The sequence below is a fragment of the Anguilla anguilla genome, chromosome 4 (genome assembly GCF_013347855.1).
Source record: "Anguilla anguilla isolate fAngAng1 chromosome 4, fAngAng1.pri, whole genome shotgun sequence".
NCBI classification, from domain to species: Eukaryota; Metazoa; Chordata; class Actinopteri; order Anguilliformes; family Anguillidae; genus Anguilla; species Anguilla anguilla.
The window spans coordinates 23,514,442-23,536,532 of NC_049204.1; the positions used below are offsets into that span (position 1 = coordinate 23,514,442).

Below are 22,091 nucleotides of genomic sequence, written 5' to 3' on the forward strand. Positions count from 1 at the left end.
CATCCAGCTACTCGAGTCATCCTGCTTTGTGATACAGGCCCCAGGTCAGACCTAAGAAACCAGGTGAGGCAACTGTGACAAATGATTTTTCATTGATGAAGCGCTGAGGAGCAGCAACAGAAGTGAGCAGGCGTCGTCCAGGACCAGCGTTCAGGACCCATGGTCTAATGAGTTTCTCTTCAACATCTTTCCATTTTCACAGTTATTACCACTTAAGCGTCTCAGGGATACATGTCAAAATCTCCAGTCTCGGTAATGAGTTGGCCGTGTCTTTTTGACGTATATGCACTGGGTTGATTCTCCAAAGCTCAAACTATGACAACACATGATGCATTTGCTCTACACATACAAACGTATAAATTATACATTTTATTCAGAGTTAGGATCCAAAGTCTTAAATCCAGACAGGTACAAACAGAAAAGGTTAAAAAAATAGACCAAAACTTTTTTTTCCTTTTTTTTTTTTTTTTTTTTGCATATCCATACGTCTACCACAACACACTATTTACAACCAAGGCAGGCCAGAGAACAATAGGTGTGAGTTTTGTGCTAGGAAATAAATCTGCTGTTCACTAACAGTTCTAAGAGTGACCAACATAGAACATGGTCTCCTTTTGTGACCCACTACCTGGATGTCTATTAGAGTACGACATACTGGCTTGCTCAACTGGAATAAAACATGGACTTACACACACACGCAACTGACTAGCGCAATGTCCTACGTCTATGATAAATGACAACCGCTCATGTCAAACAAATACGTTTCTCCAGCCCCGTCTCCACATTAGCAAGATCTCCATAAAATTCCCACTGAGAAAAAAAGGCCTGATTTCAGTGACATTTTATGTTCATGAACTACGACACAACAAATGTCTGTTTCTGGCAAGCCACGGTGCATGCTATATAACATTCTCCCAAATCAAACAATACCACACAAACAGAAAACTGCTCTCAAATAGCACCTATCTCTACTGAAAACTGGGGTTCTTTAAATCCTTTCCAGAGACCGGATATCTTCTGCAGTATTTGTAACAAAAAAAAAAAAAAAAAAAAATCAACCTCACATCACAGCAGCCCCACTGCTCTTGTGGGCTGTTTTAAACTGAGATCATCCACACCAGAAATACACACTACGAGTCAAATAAACTATGGCTGTACAACTGAGGACCTGGAGGGAACTATGCATTACAAAAGGTGTTAATAGAAGCAGACACGGATTTACATAGCAGCAGAGGGAGCAAGTGCCTTTAACATGGCAAATTCTCCCTGAACTTCCACTTACGCATGTATAGCCAGCAGACATCTACTCATTTTCTACAGAGCTCGAGTAGTGAGCAGTCCTACCCACAGCGAGTTGGCAAAAACATTTTGCGACCAAGTACTCCTGTGATCCAGACAGGTAGAGCGGGCAGGCCATATTCCAAATGCTCGAACTTTTTTGTCAAGGGAAATTAAACCTCTCTGAAAGTTGCTGAAATTATGGAGTAATGTCCTGACATTGGAAGTCTTTATAAAATTAAAATTAATAAATCTAACTTTAAAAAAATTTTGAATGGAGAGAAATGATGCAGTGGGCAGATAACCTCTGTATAAGAGGCTTTGAAGGAACAGAGTGAGACTTAGAAGTCTGTCTGCAAATAGAGAGCAAGCAAACATCAGAAAAACTGTAAAAACATCTACATATCAATCTTATACCTGCCCATATAACTATGGTGGAAGATTCTTTCAGGCCAATTAACATTCTTTAGAATAGAACAGACCCCAACGGTCATTTCCTGTCTCCTGAGTCAGAGCAGGGGTGACAAGACTAAGAACACTCCCTAAGGCTATGAGGCCTGAGAAATGCAGGGTAAATCAAAAGGCAAATAAAAACTGTTCTGATAATTCGCACCATCAATGTAACTGCAATAGTAAAATGCTGTTGGTGCTTTTGAAACTTAAGCAAGAATCTTTTTTCAACAAAAAAACTGAAAGGTTTATAAAACAATATTTTTAAAGTGAGCCCTCGTGCACCCCTGTTCAGTTTCCATTTTAGTGTCAACTTAAAAGCCTCGTAAACTTGCTTTGTTCTTAGAATAATCCACTTTTTTCCTCTTATTTTTGGACAAATAGCATCAGTGCCAGCTGTACCTCATCTCCCATCGCTTGCTAAATCCAGAAGCTCAAGAAATCCTCAAGTAGCACGACTTCTGATTGACTCGGTGATTAAAGGGTCTTCACTAACAGCCAACCAAGATTACGCATGCAGAATCAAAAGAGAGGGGTCTATGTCTGTTCGTGGCTAAATGACGTCACAACAGGTGGGTTTTCTTACCCTTGGCTGTCTCATAAGCTATAGTCGGCTTTATGTGTAGAGGCTTTAAAATGACTCGGCCTTGTAAGTCTGTGTAAGCTAAGAGTTAGCTTCAGCACGGTACATACTCACACAAATGGCTGAAGTCCCTGAAATGGGCAGGAACGGTACAGTCAGTTTTGCAGAGTAAGCCGTGCAGAGAAACTTGGCACGTCAGCTCACTGTGCCATTGGATCTGTAGTACCCAGCAGCCTCTTCCCATAATGCAGGCCAACAAGGCTGTGACTGATCTACACACTGACATGCAGGATGAAGAAAGGGGCCAATGTGTAGCTCGTCACCACTGCATTCTGGGAAGAACACACTCCAACTTGGCATTAATTCTGCACAGGCTGAAACCTGTGGCAGCCTGGTTTTACAGAGGCATCCAAAATACAATTCAGGGCTTATATTCACAGTATCTCAGCGCAAGAGTGCTAACCTAGGATCAGGTTGCCCATGGCCGTATCTTAAGCCTATCCATTTGAGCCTAAAGGCAAAACTGATTTTGGATCTGCATTCCTACAATGAGACACTATGAACACAGGCTCACTTATCCTTCGACCGAAGGTTTTCCAACAGACAACTCAGCATTACAAGGAGTCTCACTGCTTCAGCGTATTCTTTCCATACATGCCTCCACTTTTAAATAACTTTACAGTCCTTGCGCATATTCCTCCAATCAATATCAAATCTGAAAAAGATCTGAAGCAATTGTGCCTTAGTTCCAAACATCCACTGAAGTCAACTTTAATAATTCACCATTCTGCTAGGAAAGAGAAGGCTTTATGTACAGTACAGTTTCTGAGTACAATTTGTTACAAAAACGACTATGCCTGTAATACTAATATCCAATCTGTGAAATTCTGTTGTGCTACAGACTTCCTGTCTCCTCCAAGGTACTATTGTCTCTCTCCTCCAAAACTACTAATTGGCCAGCCTTCACCTGTGTGCCTGGCAGCAGATTTCAGCATGTCCAATTTCAGCTACCCATTGCCAAACGGCTAAGAAACACTCCTGCCAAGCAAGCTGTGCAGTCACCACATTAATCAACTTATGTCATGCCAACTTGTGTCAATACACAGCAGGAAAGAAAGAAAAGATTTTACTTAAATCAACTTAGAGCAGCATGAGTTTTCCCACACAATAAAAAATGAAAAGTACATGTTAACATCAACAAAGTAGAGAGAATTTCCCAGAGTTCTTCTCCTGTTCTGGCAGTTCAGAGAATATGGCCTTGGGTCCAAAACAACAGGAGTATGGAGAGGTGCCCCCATGTGGTAAAGTTTGAGTAGTGCAGTTGGAAAGAAGGTACTGTGAGCGCAAGACAGGGAAGCTCTTTGTAACACAGAATTAAAAAATAACATTAAAATGCTATTTTGCAGGCATCTTTCCAAAGTCGTTGGACTTTCCTTCACTTATCTGCACACTTGAATGTGAGTGTTTCTGTGTTTGTGTGTCTGTGCTGCTTTGTTTTGTTGGTATCTGCTCATGTCTGCCCTTGTGTATGAATGGCTATTTATACATGCACAACTCCAAATGTTTAAGTGTCCTCGTTCATCTCTTGGCTGTCTGTTCGGGCAATTTTTCGGGGCGGAGCGGGGCTCTCCGCTTCTCCTTGCTCCTGCTCCCGTTTCTTGGCTGCATTCTGTTAAAGACAAAAAGGGTGAGGGGGGAGGAGGGGATGTGTCAGCTCATCTCAAAAAAAAAAGTATTTCTTCAGACTACAACAGAAAAATAACAAATGGTGCTTTAGTTCTGGTTGTTGTGTGCCTACTGCACATAGAAATTAATTTTAGAACATTTCCACATGTACAAAAGAAAATGCCAAACAAATCAAGGCGATATTTAATAACCTCAAAGCTAATGTAAGACTTGTGGTATTCCGAACACAAAGTTTGCACGTGATGTTCTGAACACTGCTCAGTTTATGAAAATAGAAAAAAATATTTACTTCCAGGTCATCTTTGGTTTTTACATACGTGTAAAGTTCCCTTTCCATAAAAACTTGGTATGACACCTGTGTGATTCGACTGAGCACATAATGACAATGTATTGGAGCTCCCCTGTGACAGTGTGGGTGGGGAGGTTTCTGATATAGGGAGAGACTCACTATAAGAGGGCAGGCTTATATGGTGAAAAATGCTTCTAAACAGTAAATTTCTCATTTAAAAAAACAACACAAGACACTTATAGAGTTGAATTCCTTTGCTGTGATGTATGAAAACGTATTAGCCTAAATTAATTTGACCATGTATCTGACTGCACTGCCCCCGCAACTGCTGGCACTACCTGCAATTTCTCCTCGCCAGTGAGAACTTTTATTTCATAACAATGAGATTAAAAGATTTTAATAAACATTATTACATGCAAAATTCCTTTTTTAAGCTGTCCTGTCCATGATTCATTTCTTTATACAGCTAGGCCTACTATTTCAACTGATAGTCTAGAAAATACATAAATATAGGCAATTAACACTGAATAAAGCTGAGTGAATTAACATTCACAAAAGGATGGACCAAATGGTGATTGAATACAGTTTTGCCTGTATGACAGAGCATAAAACGCTAGCAGTTGTGCTTCAGGTGCGCTGTTTGGAACATCGTGAGTAGTGTTGAAACAGTGTTCGTAACACAGTGAGGTAATACAGTACGCCAAACACAGGAAAGTAGTGGAGTTGTTTGGGCCTTTTCTACATACTGGTCCAATTCACATCAATCAAAGTGTTTTAGTGTCTCAGACAGCCAATAGGAAACCACAATCATAAACCTCATTCATCAGGAGAAAAACTGCCATTGAATGGACATCAACTTCTGGAAGAGTTGGCCGCCTAAGTAGGTTTGTTCGGAATAGCACGAGTTTGTGTTAATGATATGTTTAAAATGATGGATGCTGCAGAATTCTGATATGTCATGCCAGAAAATGTCTTGCCAGTTGTCAGTTATGATACAACTGCAGATTGAGGTGCATGCAGTCGAAATGACTAATAAATTCAATCCAATCGCTTTGATACATTTCACATCACCAATAAAGATTTTTTACTTTATTGGTGTTTTTACCTTTTTGTCCCACTGTTGGTGAAGATAGCGAAGGAGGATATTTGTCTTCTCTGTCACAATGACTAGGAGGCAAAGGCATTCATTAGATTTTAAGAAATGCTGAGAGATCACAACTTGCTCTTAACTCAATTTTATCACTTTAAAACATCTCTCTGTAGGGATGCAACTTTCCTGAATTGAAACAGGAATAGCACTCGTTGTAAACGTCATTCAAAAAAGGAACAGGCATTGCCAGCAGGCTTTCTACAGTACATTATCGTAGGAAAATGATGAATGAATGTGGATAACTACAGAATATGGCTTTCCCTGTTAGGACAGGAACTGCACAGCCAATGCTGAAAGAGAGAGTAGGTGGTAAAAGGCTGAATCCTGAAAGGACTGAAATGAATCAGCAGCCTGCTCTCCAACATCCCTGCTTCATGCCTCCTCTGTCCTGTGCAGCTCAGGCAGGTAGTGGAGGTCTAAAGCAGTCCTTTCTCAGCTGCAGTGTCATAAGAACCCGAGTCACAGGCCGGCCCCTGGCAGTGTCTCCTTCACCCTCACCGTCACAAACTGACAGGCTCTCCTTGCCATTTTATTGAACCAAAATAAACTGGGGTCACTGAGAAACAAGAAGCACTTCCCTGAAAATAGAATTTGGCACTCACCTCAGCTAAGTACAGAACAAACAATAGGACTGAAAGCATTTCCTTGTCAAACAGATAAAATGTGACTGGTAAACAGAGCTCATAGCAGGGTACACTGGGACAGCATTGGGAGAAGTAACATGAACACCAGGTTCCAAACACACAAGAGCACTGAGGTGGGTGGGGGGTTGGGGGATTGGCACTACAGGAAAGGCACTGCATTACACTTGTAGGCAAATGGGAACCAGGACTAATCCAGGACCAGGAATTCAGGACACACTAGAGACTTTCCATCAATAAAGCAAAAGCCTCTCTGTGTCCTTACTTTATCAATACAAGCATTGTAAATAGGCAATCGTGTTCATTAGTAGTAGATTTTTAGACTTTCCTTTGACTTCTTGGGCATCTCTGCAAAACAATGCTTGAGTGTGTGACTCAATAACCCAAGGTAGAAGCTAAATAAAGACCTGGCAACCCAGTCTCTCACACTGGCTCAGACTTGACCTTGCCTTCTTTTGAGGCTATTTATCTTGGACCGTGTCACTTGCAGACATGGCTGTGGTCTGACCTGCACATCTTAATGCTCACAGAGGGAGTAAAAGCAGTGGCACGACAGGCAATTATGAAATGATAACTGAGGATGTAAACATGGTGAAAAGGTTTAATATTTCGGGACTGCACTGATACTTACTCTGCTCAGAAGGGTATTCACGTGTGGGGAGGTAAACAGATGGTCTCCTGTTCTGTAATAAAGAGCTTAATGAGTTGGAGCTGGTCTTGCATATAGACACAAGAAAACGCACACTGGCTCATTCCATCAATTATGGATAGCTACTTAATGCTGCTACATTCTCTCAGACAAATCTTTCTTTCGTTTTAACATCATATCATACTAATAAAGACCTTATCATTGAGCACGGTCTCCATGAACTTGTCTCATAATGAAGTCTGACTTCAAGTCTGAGATCCTTACCCTCAAAATCTTTCAGCAATGTGAAACATAGTCCCATCAAATCAAATAGTGTACCCACATCAAACTGACAGTTAAGACCTATCTGATTCAGAAGGGCACAAAGCCAGTCCCTCAAGTAATAGAATCGTTTTAATCAATAAAACAGGCCTGTCTGGGTAATTAAACTCATCTTACAAGCACTCAGAAAACCCCAAAATAGTATTGTAATGCGGAGGCTCACCGATGCTTTGCACACAGAATCCGCATGGAATCTGCTGAAATTGCTCTTGTTATAGACAGGCAAGCCCTTCAAGAAATCTGCCTGTAAGGAAAATCGTTATTCATTCAATCATAGAACCTTGAACTGGAGAAATTCTCAGCGGCCAGTTGACAGGAACCAGACGTTCTCCAAACCCGAAGAAACCAGTAAAATTCAAGATTTTAAATGTCCGCAGAGCAGGGCATATAACTGCAAGACACGAGGTAGTCGTCTGTCCGGACGCTACACTGTTCTGAGGACAGGGCAGCACACGGCAGCATGCGGACAAGCCACCGCAAATTTCACAAATAAATACATTAGCCTAGTGTGTGAAATGGTAATGACAGAAAATAATGGTAGACACCATCACTTCAATCACTTGCAGCAATATAGCTAGATAATACTGGACATGAACATACTTGAACACATTGTTATTATTATCATCATTATCATCAACTATCTACCCCTCAAGAAGAGTAATTCATCCACGCTAACTATGCTAGTGACGAAAGAGGGGTTGATAACACACTTCACAAGAGGATAACTCGGGAGGGCGTGTTCATTGACGAGCGTAAACATTAGTGTTCGGCGCTAACAGAATCAGCAATAGATAGCTAGCTATCGACTTAAGTTAACATTTCCAGGCTAGCTTTAGTCATTCTGGCGAATAAAAGTCAATCTCGACTAAATTTTAATGGCATTGTTCCGTGTTTGTTGCCGGCACTTCGCCGACTCGCCCAAAAACCTTGCTAGCAGCTAACCACAGCCAATTGCAAGGTTAACTTAGCGAGATTTGCCAGTGTTGCATATTTCACCAGTTTCTGACATTTAGCGCTAAGCCCTGCTGATATAACTAGCCAGTCAGCTAATTACAAAAGCACTGTAACGTTATAATTACAACGTAACGCAAAGAAAACTATTCCGGTACCCGCTATCTTGCCACAAGTAGCTCGATAGCATTGTGCCAGTTCACATTCGTTCATCATCGTGAAGCACAAAGCTAGCTAAGCTTAATGACGAGTTACCGCTAGCCAACGAACAATAAGAAAATAAATAACAAACGTTCCACCTAACAGGCAATGGGTGCAGTTTATTCAAAAAAGATTTAGCCAAATGAATAGCGGTTGTATAAAATTTAGTAAGTCTAAACAAAAGATAAATACTTTACCTTGTCCATATTTAGATGTATTTTGGAGTTCCCAATTTAACTTATGAGGAAAACTGTCAAATAATATTGAATAGCTATCCAATTGCTAACTCAAGAAACCTGTTTTTATCAACCCCGCTCGTTCGCTAGTTAAAAAAAACCAATATATCAACTTGCTAACCAACTAGCTACAACCATGTCGTAAGAACCCATCTGCACGTTTTAACAGCAGCTGTAACGAAGTATGAATTCCAGCTCCAACATAAGATAACTACCGTATTACTGTAACGTATAAGCCCAGTTATACGAGAAAAATTATTTAAGGACGGTGGTAAAAATATTTTCCTATGCACAAGCTGCTCGTCTAACCGAGAGCCACCATCTTTGATTCTTAACAACAAACAAGCAAGACTTTCGATTCCGTACTACCTTGCTAGTTTCAACTGTTCGTCAAAATATATTTCATTGGCTACAAATCCGTTTCGACTTGATGTATAATTGGTTGTCCACAGAAAATAAGAAAAGTTCTCATATTTTAATTGGACAATTAAATGCCTATCATCTACAGATCCCACCCAACGCGGGCGATAAACCAATATAGGTTGTCATGCGCGTCTGGGAGGTGGTAAGCGACCTCGTGCTGTGGAGAACTTCGGGAGTTGTAGTTAAACGCTACATACTGGTTTCTGGAACCTCCTTGTGTTATTCCAAAATAAAATAGAATGTATTAATAAGTAGCCAAGCTTATGCTACGCCTTGTCGAGACTAACTCACTGAAAACTCACAATTGCGTACATTCAATGTTTTAAATAATATATAACCTGTATAGTTGCTTAAGATTAATAGTTATGCATATCAGTTTCACTTTTAGTTTTTGCTGTTATCACTTGTTGGGTGTTTGCAAACGTATTAGTTACCTGATTCCCAATCGACAGCCATGTATGCAATAGGCTGTGGACGTGCCCAAGCTCTCAATATCAACTAGCAATTCCTGTGCCACCAGTTGCACTCACTAACCCAATTATTGAAAAATGTCTAATTTAATAATAGATACATCCTACCCTAATAGAAGAATAGATATTTCTTAATAAGCAAAAACCAAAAAATTCAGTCCTATTTGACACGTGATGGTAAACAGAATCCAAAGACTATTTTTGTTTCTTAACCTCAGAAAGAGAAAACAAGAAGTTTAAAAAGGCAAATTAAGTAATGGCTGCCATGCTGGCATTGTCCTAGTTCTGCATGTCCCGGAAGTCTAATTAACTGAAATACAACCTCTAAATGCTTGGGGCTGACTTCGCTCCTCCAGCCCTATAATGTGTATTCTGGGGCGCTGATATGCAGAGAGACCAAGGTTCTCCTCTGACACTGGCATAGAGCAGAACAAATGTGCTGCCTGATCTGCATTAATGTATGGGCTCTGGGAAACACTGTGTTTTCATTGTTCAAATAAACCCCTCTATGGCAGAATTCACCACTTAACTCACAATAAAACTCTGAGTCAGCCCTTGCTGATTCACACTATTTATTATTTATATTTTGCTAGAAGCCCACTATCAAGCAGCTGAAAAAGTATTTCCATATATGACTAAACTAGCACAGATGGAAGACACATAATGCCTCCCTCAGTAATGCGTGCATGACACTACCGTGCCCAAATATTTCTACAGCTTTGACGCACATGCACATCCCACTTATATACACACGTAAACACAAATTTGTTAATAGCTTTTGAAAATATGCTATTTAGTCCAAAACACTGGATTTTCTTTTAAGGATAAAATATGAAGATCTGTTTTCCACAGGAGTTGAGACTCAGCAATAAACTCAATTGGAATCATATCCTTTATAATATGATTACAAACACTATTACATCATCTTCATGCCAATTGGGGCAGACTATTAAAATAAAGGAATATTTCCTCAAATAATCTCAGTAATTTAATGCTGAAAAGTACCTGACAAAAAAACACTCACTACCCTTGCTTAGTGGGAGGGAATCAACTCTCTATCATTTTCATCATCCAGTTATGTTTTTTCCATTTCTTGAATTATTATGTGTGGACCTATTGATTTTGCTAAGGCACCATCTGAAAGACTCCATACTTACTAGTCCTAATGTTCTACAAAACAGCTAGGACATTCTAGTTGCTGACATAGAACAGCTGGTGACTACTAGCAGCTGGATGACACTGGAGTCAAGGCAGTGGTAGAAAATGACATGTGCAGAAGTTACAGAGTCAACTAACTGAGTAGGCTACAGTGTACAGGGAGAGCAGAATGGGTCAAAACATTGACCTTGAATGAATGACAAACACATTTTGACTGACTATTGAGAAAGTGGGAACACTCCATGAGGCTTGTAAGGAACAATATGAACAATTCACTTGTATGACTGAACAGTCAGAACAGTTTTATTGACATCACAATATGTTTGCTATATCTACAATATCTTAAAGCATTTGAACGAATCGACTGCAACTTACTGTACACGATCAAGTTTTTTTTAATCCACAATTGTTATTTTCTTTTTATACTGAATGCCCAATTACCTAGAACCGAATTTTACCTCAACAATAACAACAGTGTGTTAGACAAGCCTATATTCTGTTATAGAAAATTCTTCTACTTCACTGGCTTTCGACCGCGCCCGTACCATCTTGGAGACAGTTGCCTAGCGACAACAGCAGCGCCGTGGCTGCGATGCACACTTGGAAAGGGGGCAGGGATGTGTATTTTTCCACTTGCTTGAAATCTCAGGGTAGCCCGTGGTGTGAATTCTAACATTTCTGGTAATTTATGACTCCAATTAAATTCCTACATTAATGTAATCGTATTTTGTTTTATAATGTCAATGCTGAAACGGTATGTAGGCTATTAGCTAGCCTAACGTTACCTTAATTTTTACGATCTGTTATACTTAAGCTATTGGTTCTTCTGAAACTCTAATTCGCTATGCAACGGGCTGTGGTAGGATCTATTCTTATTCACTATCTGGTCGCTGTACGCTCCTGGAGTGCCAACATTACAGATAGCAAGCACTAACAGAAATTCAGTAAATAGCTTACTTTCGCATTGTTGATATTAGGGTATAAATATTCCGAATGGAATTCATTAAAGTCATTATTATCGAGAAACAGGAAATAAGCGGAAATAAAAACTGACGCATAAGATCAGGCTTCGGTAGATTTAAGTAGGCTCACCTACGTGTTACGTGTTATTGTTGAGCATTCCAATAGATTTTTTTCACGTTTGGTTCATTTCCATGAAGACCGACCGCCTTTGGCAACAGGAACCGTGACATTCCATTGGCAGGCAGATAGCAGTAGCGGATGCATAATTGGCTTTAATACCTGCTAGTCAAATAATAAGGGGCGGGGTTATGGGTGTACAGCCACAAGGGCAAGCGAATAGGATAAATTCACACCGGAGCGCTGCTTTGGTGGATGGGGAGTTTGACAGATAAATGACGCGTTCTTGTTATCTGTGGTCTCATGAAGATGCCAGCGACAATGCGTACTCAACAGACATCTCATTTTAATCTAAACTATGATATTTTAAAAACAGCAACATGTGAACTGTAGATGGGGATATAGAAACCAAGTAAAGCATAGCAGATTCCAATTAAATTAGATTACTGGATTGGCTGCAACAGATTATAGCTCGTCTTTCTGCACAACGCTTGGTTCACAGGGTCTGGGAAGAGACATTTCTCACCTGCCGAAATCATCATTACTAGGTAAGAGTGAATATTCACGCTAAATTGTTTTCCATTATTAATGAACACCTGAAAGAGTTTAGTTGGGTTGTAAAGGTGTAAATGGGAAGGTATTTAACCCAAAATCTTAAATTACAAATATAATTTACAGATTAAATGAACACGTCCAAATGAAAATATAATTGGGAAGGCAACCATTTGGCTGGTATGTTCTACTGCAAATAAATATAGCCATGTATATCAATATTATTGTCAACTTGTTTTTTTTCTTGCTATTTTGTAGGCTAATGTTACTGTGCGAAACCGTCGTGAGGCACCTTTTGATTCTAGTTTTTTGACAAAGGGTTGAAAGGGATTCTAGCATTTGCTGCATCAGTTATTTGGTCAGTCATCCATTCGCATTCCAGTAGAACAGGTTGAGTCTTTGTTTGGTATTTTAATGCTTTGTAATGACCCAATTCTAACCTGTTTCAGTAAAAAGCATCTGCACACATTTTTAAAGATCTAAGAGACCCAATGATTTATTTCCAACCAAATAACTAATTTATCAGGCAAGTAAAATAATTGGTTTTTAATTTAATAATTAAATGATACATTTTCTTATGCATTCTGTGAAAATAAAATCAGAAAACCTAATCAGCACTGACAAGGTCTATTTAAATTAAAGTTTCAAATAATCTGTTGTTTAAGAAACATGGATTTGGGAGTTGTCTGCTAAAATGTAATTTATTTAACATTGGCACTCTGGTACACAATTTAACAGGTGAAATAAACTCACTGAATGGTTTTATTTTATGAATGTAGCCACTGAATATGTTTATTGAAAGGTGCAGTTACTAGTGACTCCTTAGGTTGTCACATCACTCTTGTCAAGATCAAACTAATTGCAGCAAGGCCAGATTGTTTTACAGTAAGCGTGATAAATTGATTCTATTTCACATACAAATCAGTTGTTTATCTCCATAACATTAGGAATCTGAGCATCCTTCCATACAGTACAGGGAAAAGTACGTAATGCAAATGTGATCGGCAGTGAAGTTTTTCTGCGTCTGGTGGCGCAGGCAAAAACAGTGGATTGATTTCTGTGACCCACAGCCTGCTGTCTACCTGAAGCATAAGAAGGCAGCCTTAATGCTGTTGTCAGCCTGCAAATGTACGGCCTGAAAGCTTTCCAGAAAAGGGAATATCAAGATTGACTGCGATTCTATACGTTCACTTGTCCCTTGCCAGTTCTCCTGTGTCAGCAGTCCTGGGCATGAGGAGCTTTTCCCCATCTTGTCTTGATCCAAGCAGTGTTGCTTAGCGTGTTCTGGGCATCAATCACTGCAGAAATTTAATTTGTTGTTGGGCTAGGTAACAGATTTGTGGATTATTGGCTAATCCATGACAAAAAAGGCCCATGTTACCAGAAATGCTGCAGGATTGTGAATGTTGCTTGAAGAAAAATACAAATGATAAAGAGAATTTGTATTGCACATTTAACTGGCTGCTTTAGCTGTGGGGACTACATGCTAAGCAGATATTCATTACTGAAAAAAATTTAAAGGAAGGCATGCATTGGAAAAACTAGTAAAATGAATAGCTCACAATAGAATTGGTTCAAAATATGGCATATGCTGGATTGATGGGAATCCCACTTAATTTGGACAGACATGTAACCATGGATGTTCAATTAATTATTATTATTATTATTGTTGTTATTATTATTATTAATAATAATGTTGTTGTTGTTGTTATTGTTGTTGTGAAACAAACATAAACATTGATTAGTTGGTGGACTGAGTATGATGTATTAAGGCAGTGGCTTTCAAACTTGGCCCTGGGGACCCCTGTGTATGCTGGTTTTTGTTCCAACCACAAATGCAATACTATAGTTTTAGCATGCTAACACAATGTGTTAGCATGCTAAAACTATGTTTGGATCATTATCATTTGCAAAGCAATTAGGAAGCAGTTGATTCACCCTATTCTTTAATATGATCAAACTATGGGATTGCAATTGTGGTTGGAACAAAAGTCAGCAGAAACAGGGGCCCCCCAAAACTGAGTTTGAAAACCACTGTATTAAAGTATCCAATGCACTGAGATTACAAAAGACCTACAAACATGACAATTAACAATAACAGCAGTTCTGTGACCCAACAATATATGAACAAAAAACAAATACAAATGATTCAGGGGCTCACAGGCCAGACTGTCTGCAGGTTTAGTTGTGACCTTCTAACTTCAGCTGAAAGCATCTCTAGTCACAGATTTCTCATTCATCATGGACCAGTGACAACACAGAGGGCCTGCTGAGAGGCTGAATATGAATAATTTGGAGCTCTTCTCCAGGGTTTATGAATTATATATTACAGATGCGGAGTAAAGCACACATAGAAAAGAAGGCATTGGTTGTGTGGGGTGGGGTGTAGATGGGACAGGTACATTAATAGGTCAGAGCCCCCCCCCCCCCCCTTCCCCCTGCTCCTCCAAACAGCTCTCATGTTTCATCTGGCTGAGACTCTGCACCATACATACAATGGTTTGAGTGCATATTTGTGGAGGCATAATTTTTCATGCGTTGTGTGATGTTGTACATGAGGAGGAAATGTAAGGAGTCAAATAATGAATTCAATGCAGTGTAGTGAGATGGCAGGCTCTCAAAATGGTGTCAGACAAGACTGCCGGCAAGCACCGACAGACCAGCTTAAAGATTACTGTATGTGCTGCAGGCATCCAGGCAGCACACAGGCAGACCAGCTGAGACCTGTGCTGCTGAGTGTGTAGGCAAGGGAACGGGGCAAGAGGAAGATGGAGACAGAGAGACTGCAGTGTACAGGGAACCACTGCGTTGTTTACTGCAATTCCCTGCAATTTTCTGCAGTGGAACTGTACTGGAATCACTGAACTGATTTTACACAAATCTTGCAGAACTGAATTTCTGGCTAAGATCTATAATTCATCACCCTTTAATGCCTATTTAATAGATTCAGACTTCAGCCAGGCAGCTGCAGCTGGCACATCTTGAATTTGTTCTTGTGATGTTGTGAAGATTTAATCAGATTACCAGGGACTGGGAGCTGAGAAGGGAGCATTATGAGGAACATGGCCAGACATCTTTGGGGAGAGGGAGGGCAGAGACGGAAGTGGATAATCCCTCTTAGAAAGCAGCAAGAAGTCCATTGTCACAAGACATTTTTGCCAGGGCAGACTGTTTAGCACAAGGAGAAACAGGATTTAGATTGGGCGGTATATGTCCGCTTGTGTGGGTGTGACCGCAGTGTTTGAGATTGACATCAGTCTTGGTGAATGCAGTCAGAATAAATGGTTATTTAACCGATTAACCCATCATCAAAACATCCATGGTTTTATGCAAGTTGCAAATTGTAATTCTTGTCATATTGTATAAGCAAGTATAAGCACACTTAAAAGCATAGTAGTAACTCTGAATAAGAGTCCTCTCCTATGAATTAAATGGAGGCTTGTGTGTCTCAGAACTTAATAGGGTGGAACCTAAACAACTACAACCCCCCCCCCCCCCCCTCCCCGCTTGTAAAGTGTAAAGCCAGATTATGGTGTAGTGTAATCCTGACTTCATTGAAAGCCTCACTGGATCCTGACAGTCCAAGTTGTCTCCAAGTAACAGGACTATTTATATTTGACAAAATTAAACTGTTTTCCGACCACCATCATCCGCATTAAGCCATGAATGGACACAAACAGTCTACCAACCTTTGTTGAAAGCCTGAGACTGAACACATGGACATAACTGGCATTAACCCAGATGTACCCTGTTGTTACTGTCCTGTTCTATTAATATTCTGGTGACGTTTGAGAAAGAGAGTAATGTTCTGATGACACGTTTGAGGATGAGACTCAGTGAGACTGTACAGAATTATTTTCACATTGTTGCTGCGGTTTGGGTAAGATTGATGAATGTTTATCTGATCTCTCTGATTGTGTTTGTAAACTTTCATGGTAAGACTGAGTCTCTGGAACTGATAGAAGAGTGTAATACGAGCTTCAGGAAAGCATACCGCACAACCTTTTCTACACCCTGCTGAACTGACAGCTTATTACAAGGGACAAGATACCATGTACTCTGCAGGAGAGAGCCTCTTGTAAATGTGCACATATTATGGAGGGCTCCAAAAAAGCAGTTATCTGAGCTTATACTTCTCAGAATTGTATTGGTTTTAGACTCTGCAAGACTGTTTTTGTGTAAATGTGTGGCAGTGCAATTGGAGGATTTTACCAGTGTGTGTGATGGCTTCTGTCTGCAGACAGGCAACCATGCTAACAGGCTTTATCGATGGACTCCTGTGCTGCCTTACGGGGAAATCTGCCAATGTTGTTGTACCCATCGAGACCTCAGAACCAGCAGATGGCTTCGAATTTGTGGAGGTGAAGCCAGGGAGAGTGCTACGGGTGCGGCACATCATCCCAGAGAGGCCGGCAGTGATGGAGCAGGTGACTGGTCAAGGGGGTACAGTGCACTGCAAGCGGAAGATCACGGTGTACCGCAATGGGCAGATGGTCATTGAAAACATGGGTGACATTCTACGCCCCGAGCTCCTCCACTGTCAGAACGGCGACACGGAGCCAAGCAGCACTGTGGAGGTGGACCTCTTGGACTCTAGCGCTCCTGCCACTTCCACAAGCACCCCTGACCCCAATTCAACTCCCCCACCTGGACAGGAACAGCAAGAGCAGCCTGCGCCTCGCCGAAGGCGACGCAAACCCAAGCGCACAGTGGTCATAGACTGCGAGCAGAAGATCTCCAGCTGCAAAGGCACCCATTCTGACGTGGCCCTCTTCTTTGTGCACGGGGTGGGCGGCTCGCTGGACATCTGGGCGAGTCAGCTGGAGTTCTTCTCCTGCCTTGGCTACGAGGTCATCGCCCCTGACCTGGCTGGCCACGGGGCGAGCTCTGCTCCCCAGATTGCGGCCGCCTACACCTTCTATGCCCTGGCTGAGGACATGCGCGCCATCTTCAAGCGATACGCGAGGCGACGCAACATTCTCATCGGACACTCCTACGGGTCAGTCTCCATGTTTGTGTGTGATGTCAAAAAGCACTTTAAAAAACTGTTAAGTGTTATTGACTGTGGTGGTAACTCAATATATAATTGCTTATTGAAGGGAGCATTGAATGGGCAATTCTTGTTTATGAGCACCTCAGATATTGATGTTTTACAGTTACCAGCCAGTGCAGGAAACTAATTGAAATGTAATTAATGCCTGTAATGTTCCATGAAGATTTTTAAAAATTCATTAATTGAATTTGGAATTGACCCCAACTGTGATACTTACATCCAGGCTGTTTTCTGAGCCATGCTCACCTAAATTCTGTGCATCTTTGTTCAGGGTGTCCTTCTGCACCTTCCTGGCCCATGAGTACCCAGAGCAGGTTCACAAGGTGGTGATGATCAATGGTGGAGGCCCAACAGCCCTGGAACCCAGCCTCTGCTCCATCTTCAACCTTCCTACCTGTGTGCTCCACTGTCTGTCCCCCTGCTTAGCCTGGAGTTTCCTCAAGTAAGTGTTGGTACCATAACAGGCTGACTCCCTAGATTCTCATAATTCCAGGTCTGCAATGTTCTTCAGTTGGAAATAGTGTAAACAGGGAATCACTTGCTAAGCAAAATATTTCCTAGCGCATAGCTAGACTGAATATTCCCTCTCTCTCTGTAAATTGCAGGGCTGGGTTTGCCCGTCAGGGTGCCAAGGAGAAGCAACTTCTGAAAGAGGGCAATGCTTTCAATGTGTCGTCCTTCGTTTTGCGGGCTATGATGAGCGGGCAGTACTGGCCAGAGGGGGATGAGGTGTACCACGCAGAGCTCACTGTGCCCATCCTGCTGGTGCATGGAATGCATGACAAGTTTGTGCCCATCGAAGAGGACCAGCGCATGGCTGAGGTAGTTACATAGTGGCTTGGTTTGTAAGGCCTAGTCTTCTGTTTTGAATCAATGGAGGGATCCAGTTACTTTAAGCAATTTGTAGCTGGCACTAATGAAAAAGGTTGCCATTTCTAATTGTAGAGCACACCATCCAAATGTAGCCTTTCCTCTGAAATTTTCTGTAATGCTACAGCATAAATCCAGGGGTTTGCAACTGTGTGCAATAAATTTAATCTGACATCTTAAAATGTTTTAGATACTGTGTTGGTTCAGAAATGATGATCCTTTTTAGATAATATAGCTAAGTGAATACTAATTTTCATTCACAGTGGTAAATATTTATGCAGGGACTCCCAGGAATTATTATTCAGACTGGAAGAAGCTCTACCCGAGCAAGCTCTTTGTACCATAGCACGGAACATGCCTACCAGTGTCACATTCTCCATCACAGATACTCCTCCTGGCCTTCCTGAAAGTGATTGATGAGGGCAGCCATATGGTGATGATGGAGTGTCCAGAGACGGTCAACACCCTTCTGCATGAGTTCTTTCTGTGGGAGCCTGACACCTCCAATGGCTCCAAAACAAAACAAGAACCTGCCAAGCCTCCTGCCGACAGGAATCCTCTCTCCAATGGGCAAGTACAGCCAATAGCGGAGGGCAAGGACAAGAACAAGTAACCAATGGGCATCCTTAGAAAAACCAATACAGAAAAAATTGGTTGCTTATTTCATGGATGGCTGTGCTGAGCAATGTCTGCTCACAGGCTGAAAGCTGTTTTTAAAAAGCCAGAGTGGACACTGGAGGAGGCTGCGAGCAGCTCCAAGCTTGAGCTGGACCTGGAACCGAAAATTGCATCGCAGCTGGAATAAGGGACAGACGACGGCAAAGAACGGAGCTTAAATCAAAGGAAATGAAGGCAGCTACAGAGATGAGTGTTTTTTAGAAAACCCATCTTGAACTGATCATGGGTTCTTCCTGTGACTCTCTGCCATTGCATTATCTGTAGGAGAAGAAAGACCAGAGAGTGAGTTTTGGAGAGACTAAGACATTGTGCCGTGATACTGAGTAGGGTCATGGTAGACCACGTTAGGGGAATACATTTGATCGGTACAAGGCAGAGATGTGGGGGTTTTGTCCCATGAATGGCTCTTAAGGAGTGCTTTTTGTACCAACGCAGTTCAGTAATGATGTTGCAAAGACAATGAGCCAGTTACACTCACAGACAAAGAAATGCCTGTTCCTGGGAAGCCATTTAATCCCTCTTTTATTTTTATTTCCTTTTATAAATAGAGACCAATCTGTTAACCTAGGCAAGGCATATTCATCCAAAGGTACGGCCAACATAGATGTGAAGTCTCTAGAAAGGATTTTCTTCATTTATATCATTGGAATTTATATGGTAATATATCAACAAAAAGGCAATGCATATTAAAATGTGTATACTTCCACCATATTTGATTTGCTTTTAAGAGGCAATTGACATTGAGCTCGAAAGGAGAAGTCTAGTAGCTTGCAAAATTTGAGAAACTAGATTGCACCCTAAATCAATTTTATGTTGAGAAATGGAACAGTGAAATTTGGTGAATTCCACTTCAGTTCAATTTAAACACTTTCAAGGTGCACATAACATTTTGAGAAAACAACTTAAGTTATGTCACATTCAGCGAATCCAAAAATGATCTTAATCTGTGATGTGATGGAAATATAGTTAAGTGGGAGGAGGAGAGTATTCACCCAAAATATAGGGAGAAAATGGCACTTGACAATCAACATTGTTTTGAGAAGCTTCTTATTTTTCATCAACTTATCCAAGCAGCTAGTGGATCTGAATAGCCAGTGTAAAGGTTTCTGAGTTCAGATGTAAGTCAGTGATGTCGAACCATCCAGTATCAATACTTTCCGTTTAGGCTTCAGACTGTTTCTGAACAATGCTCTTCCTGTGGCTGACTGGTTAAGTGGCATCTTAGCAGTACATATACTGTATATGACAATGACAATGTCATTCACAAACCTATTTACATAAGTAAATTATAGATTTTTGTAAAATAATTTTGCGTCATACTGAAATAAAAGGCCATCCATTGTGAAATAATTAATGATCACACAATTGCAGTACCTGAATCCTCTGTCATAAATTACATGCAGCAGCAATGTGGCACAAATGGCTATCAACACGCTGTTAAATTTGTCATTTTACATCTTTCATGTTTAATTTTTAACATCCTTTAAAATGATTAGGTGCCTAGCACCTCTACAGAGTAGGGGAATTACATTGTATAAAAATGTTCTACAAGTGGTGCAAAAAGCAAAATATGTTTATTACAACAAACTATAAATAGTCTGCAGCATATTTATGCGTCTCAGTTGCTGCTTAGTAATAGCTAATGAATCTGCAGTATATTCCAAATAGAGTAGTTATTGAGACGGTGTATTTGAGCTTAAATACAGGCCACTGAAATTCAGGGTGTTACCTATATATGACATTGATAAGGATGGTGAATTGGTTTCAGAGTTCAGGTAATAATCTGTGGTCTGTTCAGCACTGATATTTAGAGGTCCATGAAAAGTCTTGAGGTTGCAATATGCAACAAATGATAATTATTCAAATGTTAATTATTAAGCTAGAGTCGGTGTGTGGACCCAGAAACATGGTTGAATATAAGTGCATTTAAATTTATTGAAAAAATGATTGTAGGCCCACTCACTGAAATGCTGTACATAAAATGGGCAAGTTTCCCACATTGTTGATAGACAATGTGCATATGCACTTTATGGATAAACCTGGCTTCTAAATGCAGACTGCTGATTTAAAGCACTACAACACATGCCTGTCTAAAATGTAAATGGTAGTAGCCTGCTCAAGGTCTTCAAGATGCTTGAATTTATAAAACTACTGCCTCTGCCAAGGGTACAAATATTTTTTTACTGTTGTGAAATGGAAAAATAAGCCCATAATTGTGCCACGGTGTCATTTTCCTGGAACAAAAAGGATCCATTCTAATGCTAAAGACACTTGGTGAAAAAATGAACTCGCACAATCACAAACAGAAGTTTTTCTTTGTTTTTTTTTTTAAAGAAAACCTTTACACATGAATAAATGAAAACGTGACTTTGTATGCCACCTAATGCTACGTTTAAAAAAAAAAAAAAAAAAAATCTTAAGCAAAATGACATTACAAACGACAAATAAAAACTTAAAAGCCTAATGCGACTTTATGAGATTACTGGAACAGAATGACTGTTCTGAGGCCTGAGTAACCAGGCTGTATACACACCAACAAGCCTTTGCATATGTTCAAAATGTGTGTGTAATGTTGCCATATATTAAGTTACAGTATGTTATTAATGTTTTTTCAGGTTACCATTTATAATAAGTGTATACATGTTTAAAAATGTATGCAACACTGTTCTTCACACTGCCATTCTAACAATGTTCAGGCTGTAGTTGGAGGAAGCAGACCTCGGAGTATCAATGTCCTTCCCAGACTGGCTGAGCTTCTCCCTTATTGTGACCAGCAGATCTTGTTCAACCACTACATTGCAAAAAAACTGACCGTAGTCCTGAATGGTGACTGTTTACTTTAAAAGCTTGTCAGTTCCCCTGGAAATTCTTGCTGATAATTCTGTCACAGACACTACTTTTAATGGCTGTTTAAGTGTTCAACTGACCCAGTCAATTCATTGTCATGGAGAAGTGGTTATTTAAAACTCTTTGGACCCCAGTTAAGCATGAGGTATCACAGACCCTCAGTTAATGTTATCAGTTTATATTAGTGCCCTAATGTTAAGTCCCTTTCCAGAACCCATAAACTACCTGTTAATGCTGCATACAAGGGCTATTTCAACTAACTATACTGGTATCTAAAACTAACTACTGCTTTGAATAAAGTAATGGATGCTCTTGCAGTTTTTACAAAGTGTTTAAATTGTTAATGTGGTTAAAATGGAAAAAGAGAAAAGCACTTAGTTTAGTCCCCCTTTTTTAGGCCCGGGTGCATACGGTAGCAATTAACTCATTTTGTTCAGATAGTGTGATCATCCACCTGGCCTATGGATATGCAATAAATCAGCATACACCTCAAATTCAGATTGCAACTGACAAAAGCTGTGAAGC

The 22,091-nt window shown here is 40.5% G+C and overlaps 2 protein-coding genes across 2 annotated transcripts; one reads left to right on the top strand and one right to left on the bottom strand.

The window, feature by feature from the left end:
- Positions 1 to 350: 350 nt before the first annotated feature.
- Positions 351 to 8,801, bottom strand: dda1 (DET1 and DDB1 associated 1). Its single transcript, XM_035415631.1, has 5 exons — positions 8,397 to 8,801; positions 7,211 to 7,291; positions 6,709 to 6,760; positions 5,392 to 5,453; positions 351 to 3,980 (listed from the first exon to the last, which is right to left on the bottom strand). Exons 1-5 carry the CDS (start codon positions 8,403 to 8,405, stop codon positions 3,876 to 3,878), a joined length of 309 nt encoding a protein of 102 aa, XP_035271522.1. The 5' UTR covers positions 8,406 to 8,801; the 3' UTR covers positions 351 to 3,875.
- Positions 8,802 to 11,076: 2,275 nt separating this feature from the next.
- On the top strand, positions 11,077 to 21,151 carry abhd8b (abhydrolase domain containing 8b). The gene is made up of 5 exons (XM_035415630.1): positions 11,077 to 12,114; positions 16,359 to 17,117; positions 17,443 to 17,613; positions 17,777 to 17,993; positions 18,427 to 21,151. The coding sequence occupies exons 2-5, from the start codon at positions 16,369 to 16,371 to the stop codon at positions 18,652 to 18,654; spliced, it is 1,365 nt and encodes a 454-aa protein (XP_035271521.1). The 5' UTR covers positions 11,077 to 12,114; positions 16,359 to 16,368; the 3' UTR covers positions 18,655 to 21,151.
- Positions 21,152 to 22,091: the final 940 nt, after the last annotated feature.

Excerpts from the sequence above, each read along its gene's own strand:
- dda1 (XM_035415631.1), bottom strand. Across the intron at positions 6,761-7,210 it reads ATTCTGTGTGCAAAGCATCG|AACAGGAGACCATCTGTTTA; the intron begins GTGAGCCTCCGC and ends TCTTTATTACAG. Across the intron at positions 5,454-6,708 it reads TGAATACCCTTCTGAGCAGA|TCATTGTGACAGAGAAGACA; the intron begins GTAAGTATCAGT and ends TTTGCCTCCTAG.
- abhd8b (XM_035415630.1), top strand. The coding sequence starts at position 16,369 with ATGCTAACAGGCTTTATCGATGGACTCCTGTGCTGCCTTACGGGGAAA. Across the intron at positions 17,118-17,442 it reads CTCATCGGACACTCCTACGG|GGTGTCCTTCTGCACCTTCC; the intron begins GTCAGTCTCCAT and ends ATCTTTGTTCAG. Across the intron at positions 17,614-17,776 it reads TTAGCCTGGAGTTTCCTCAA|GGCTGGGTTTGCCCGTCAGG; the intron begins GTAAGTGTTGGT and ends TGTAAATTGCAG.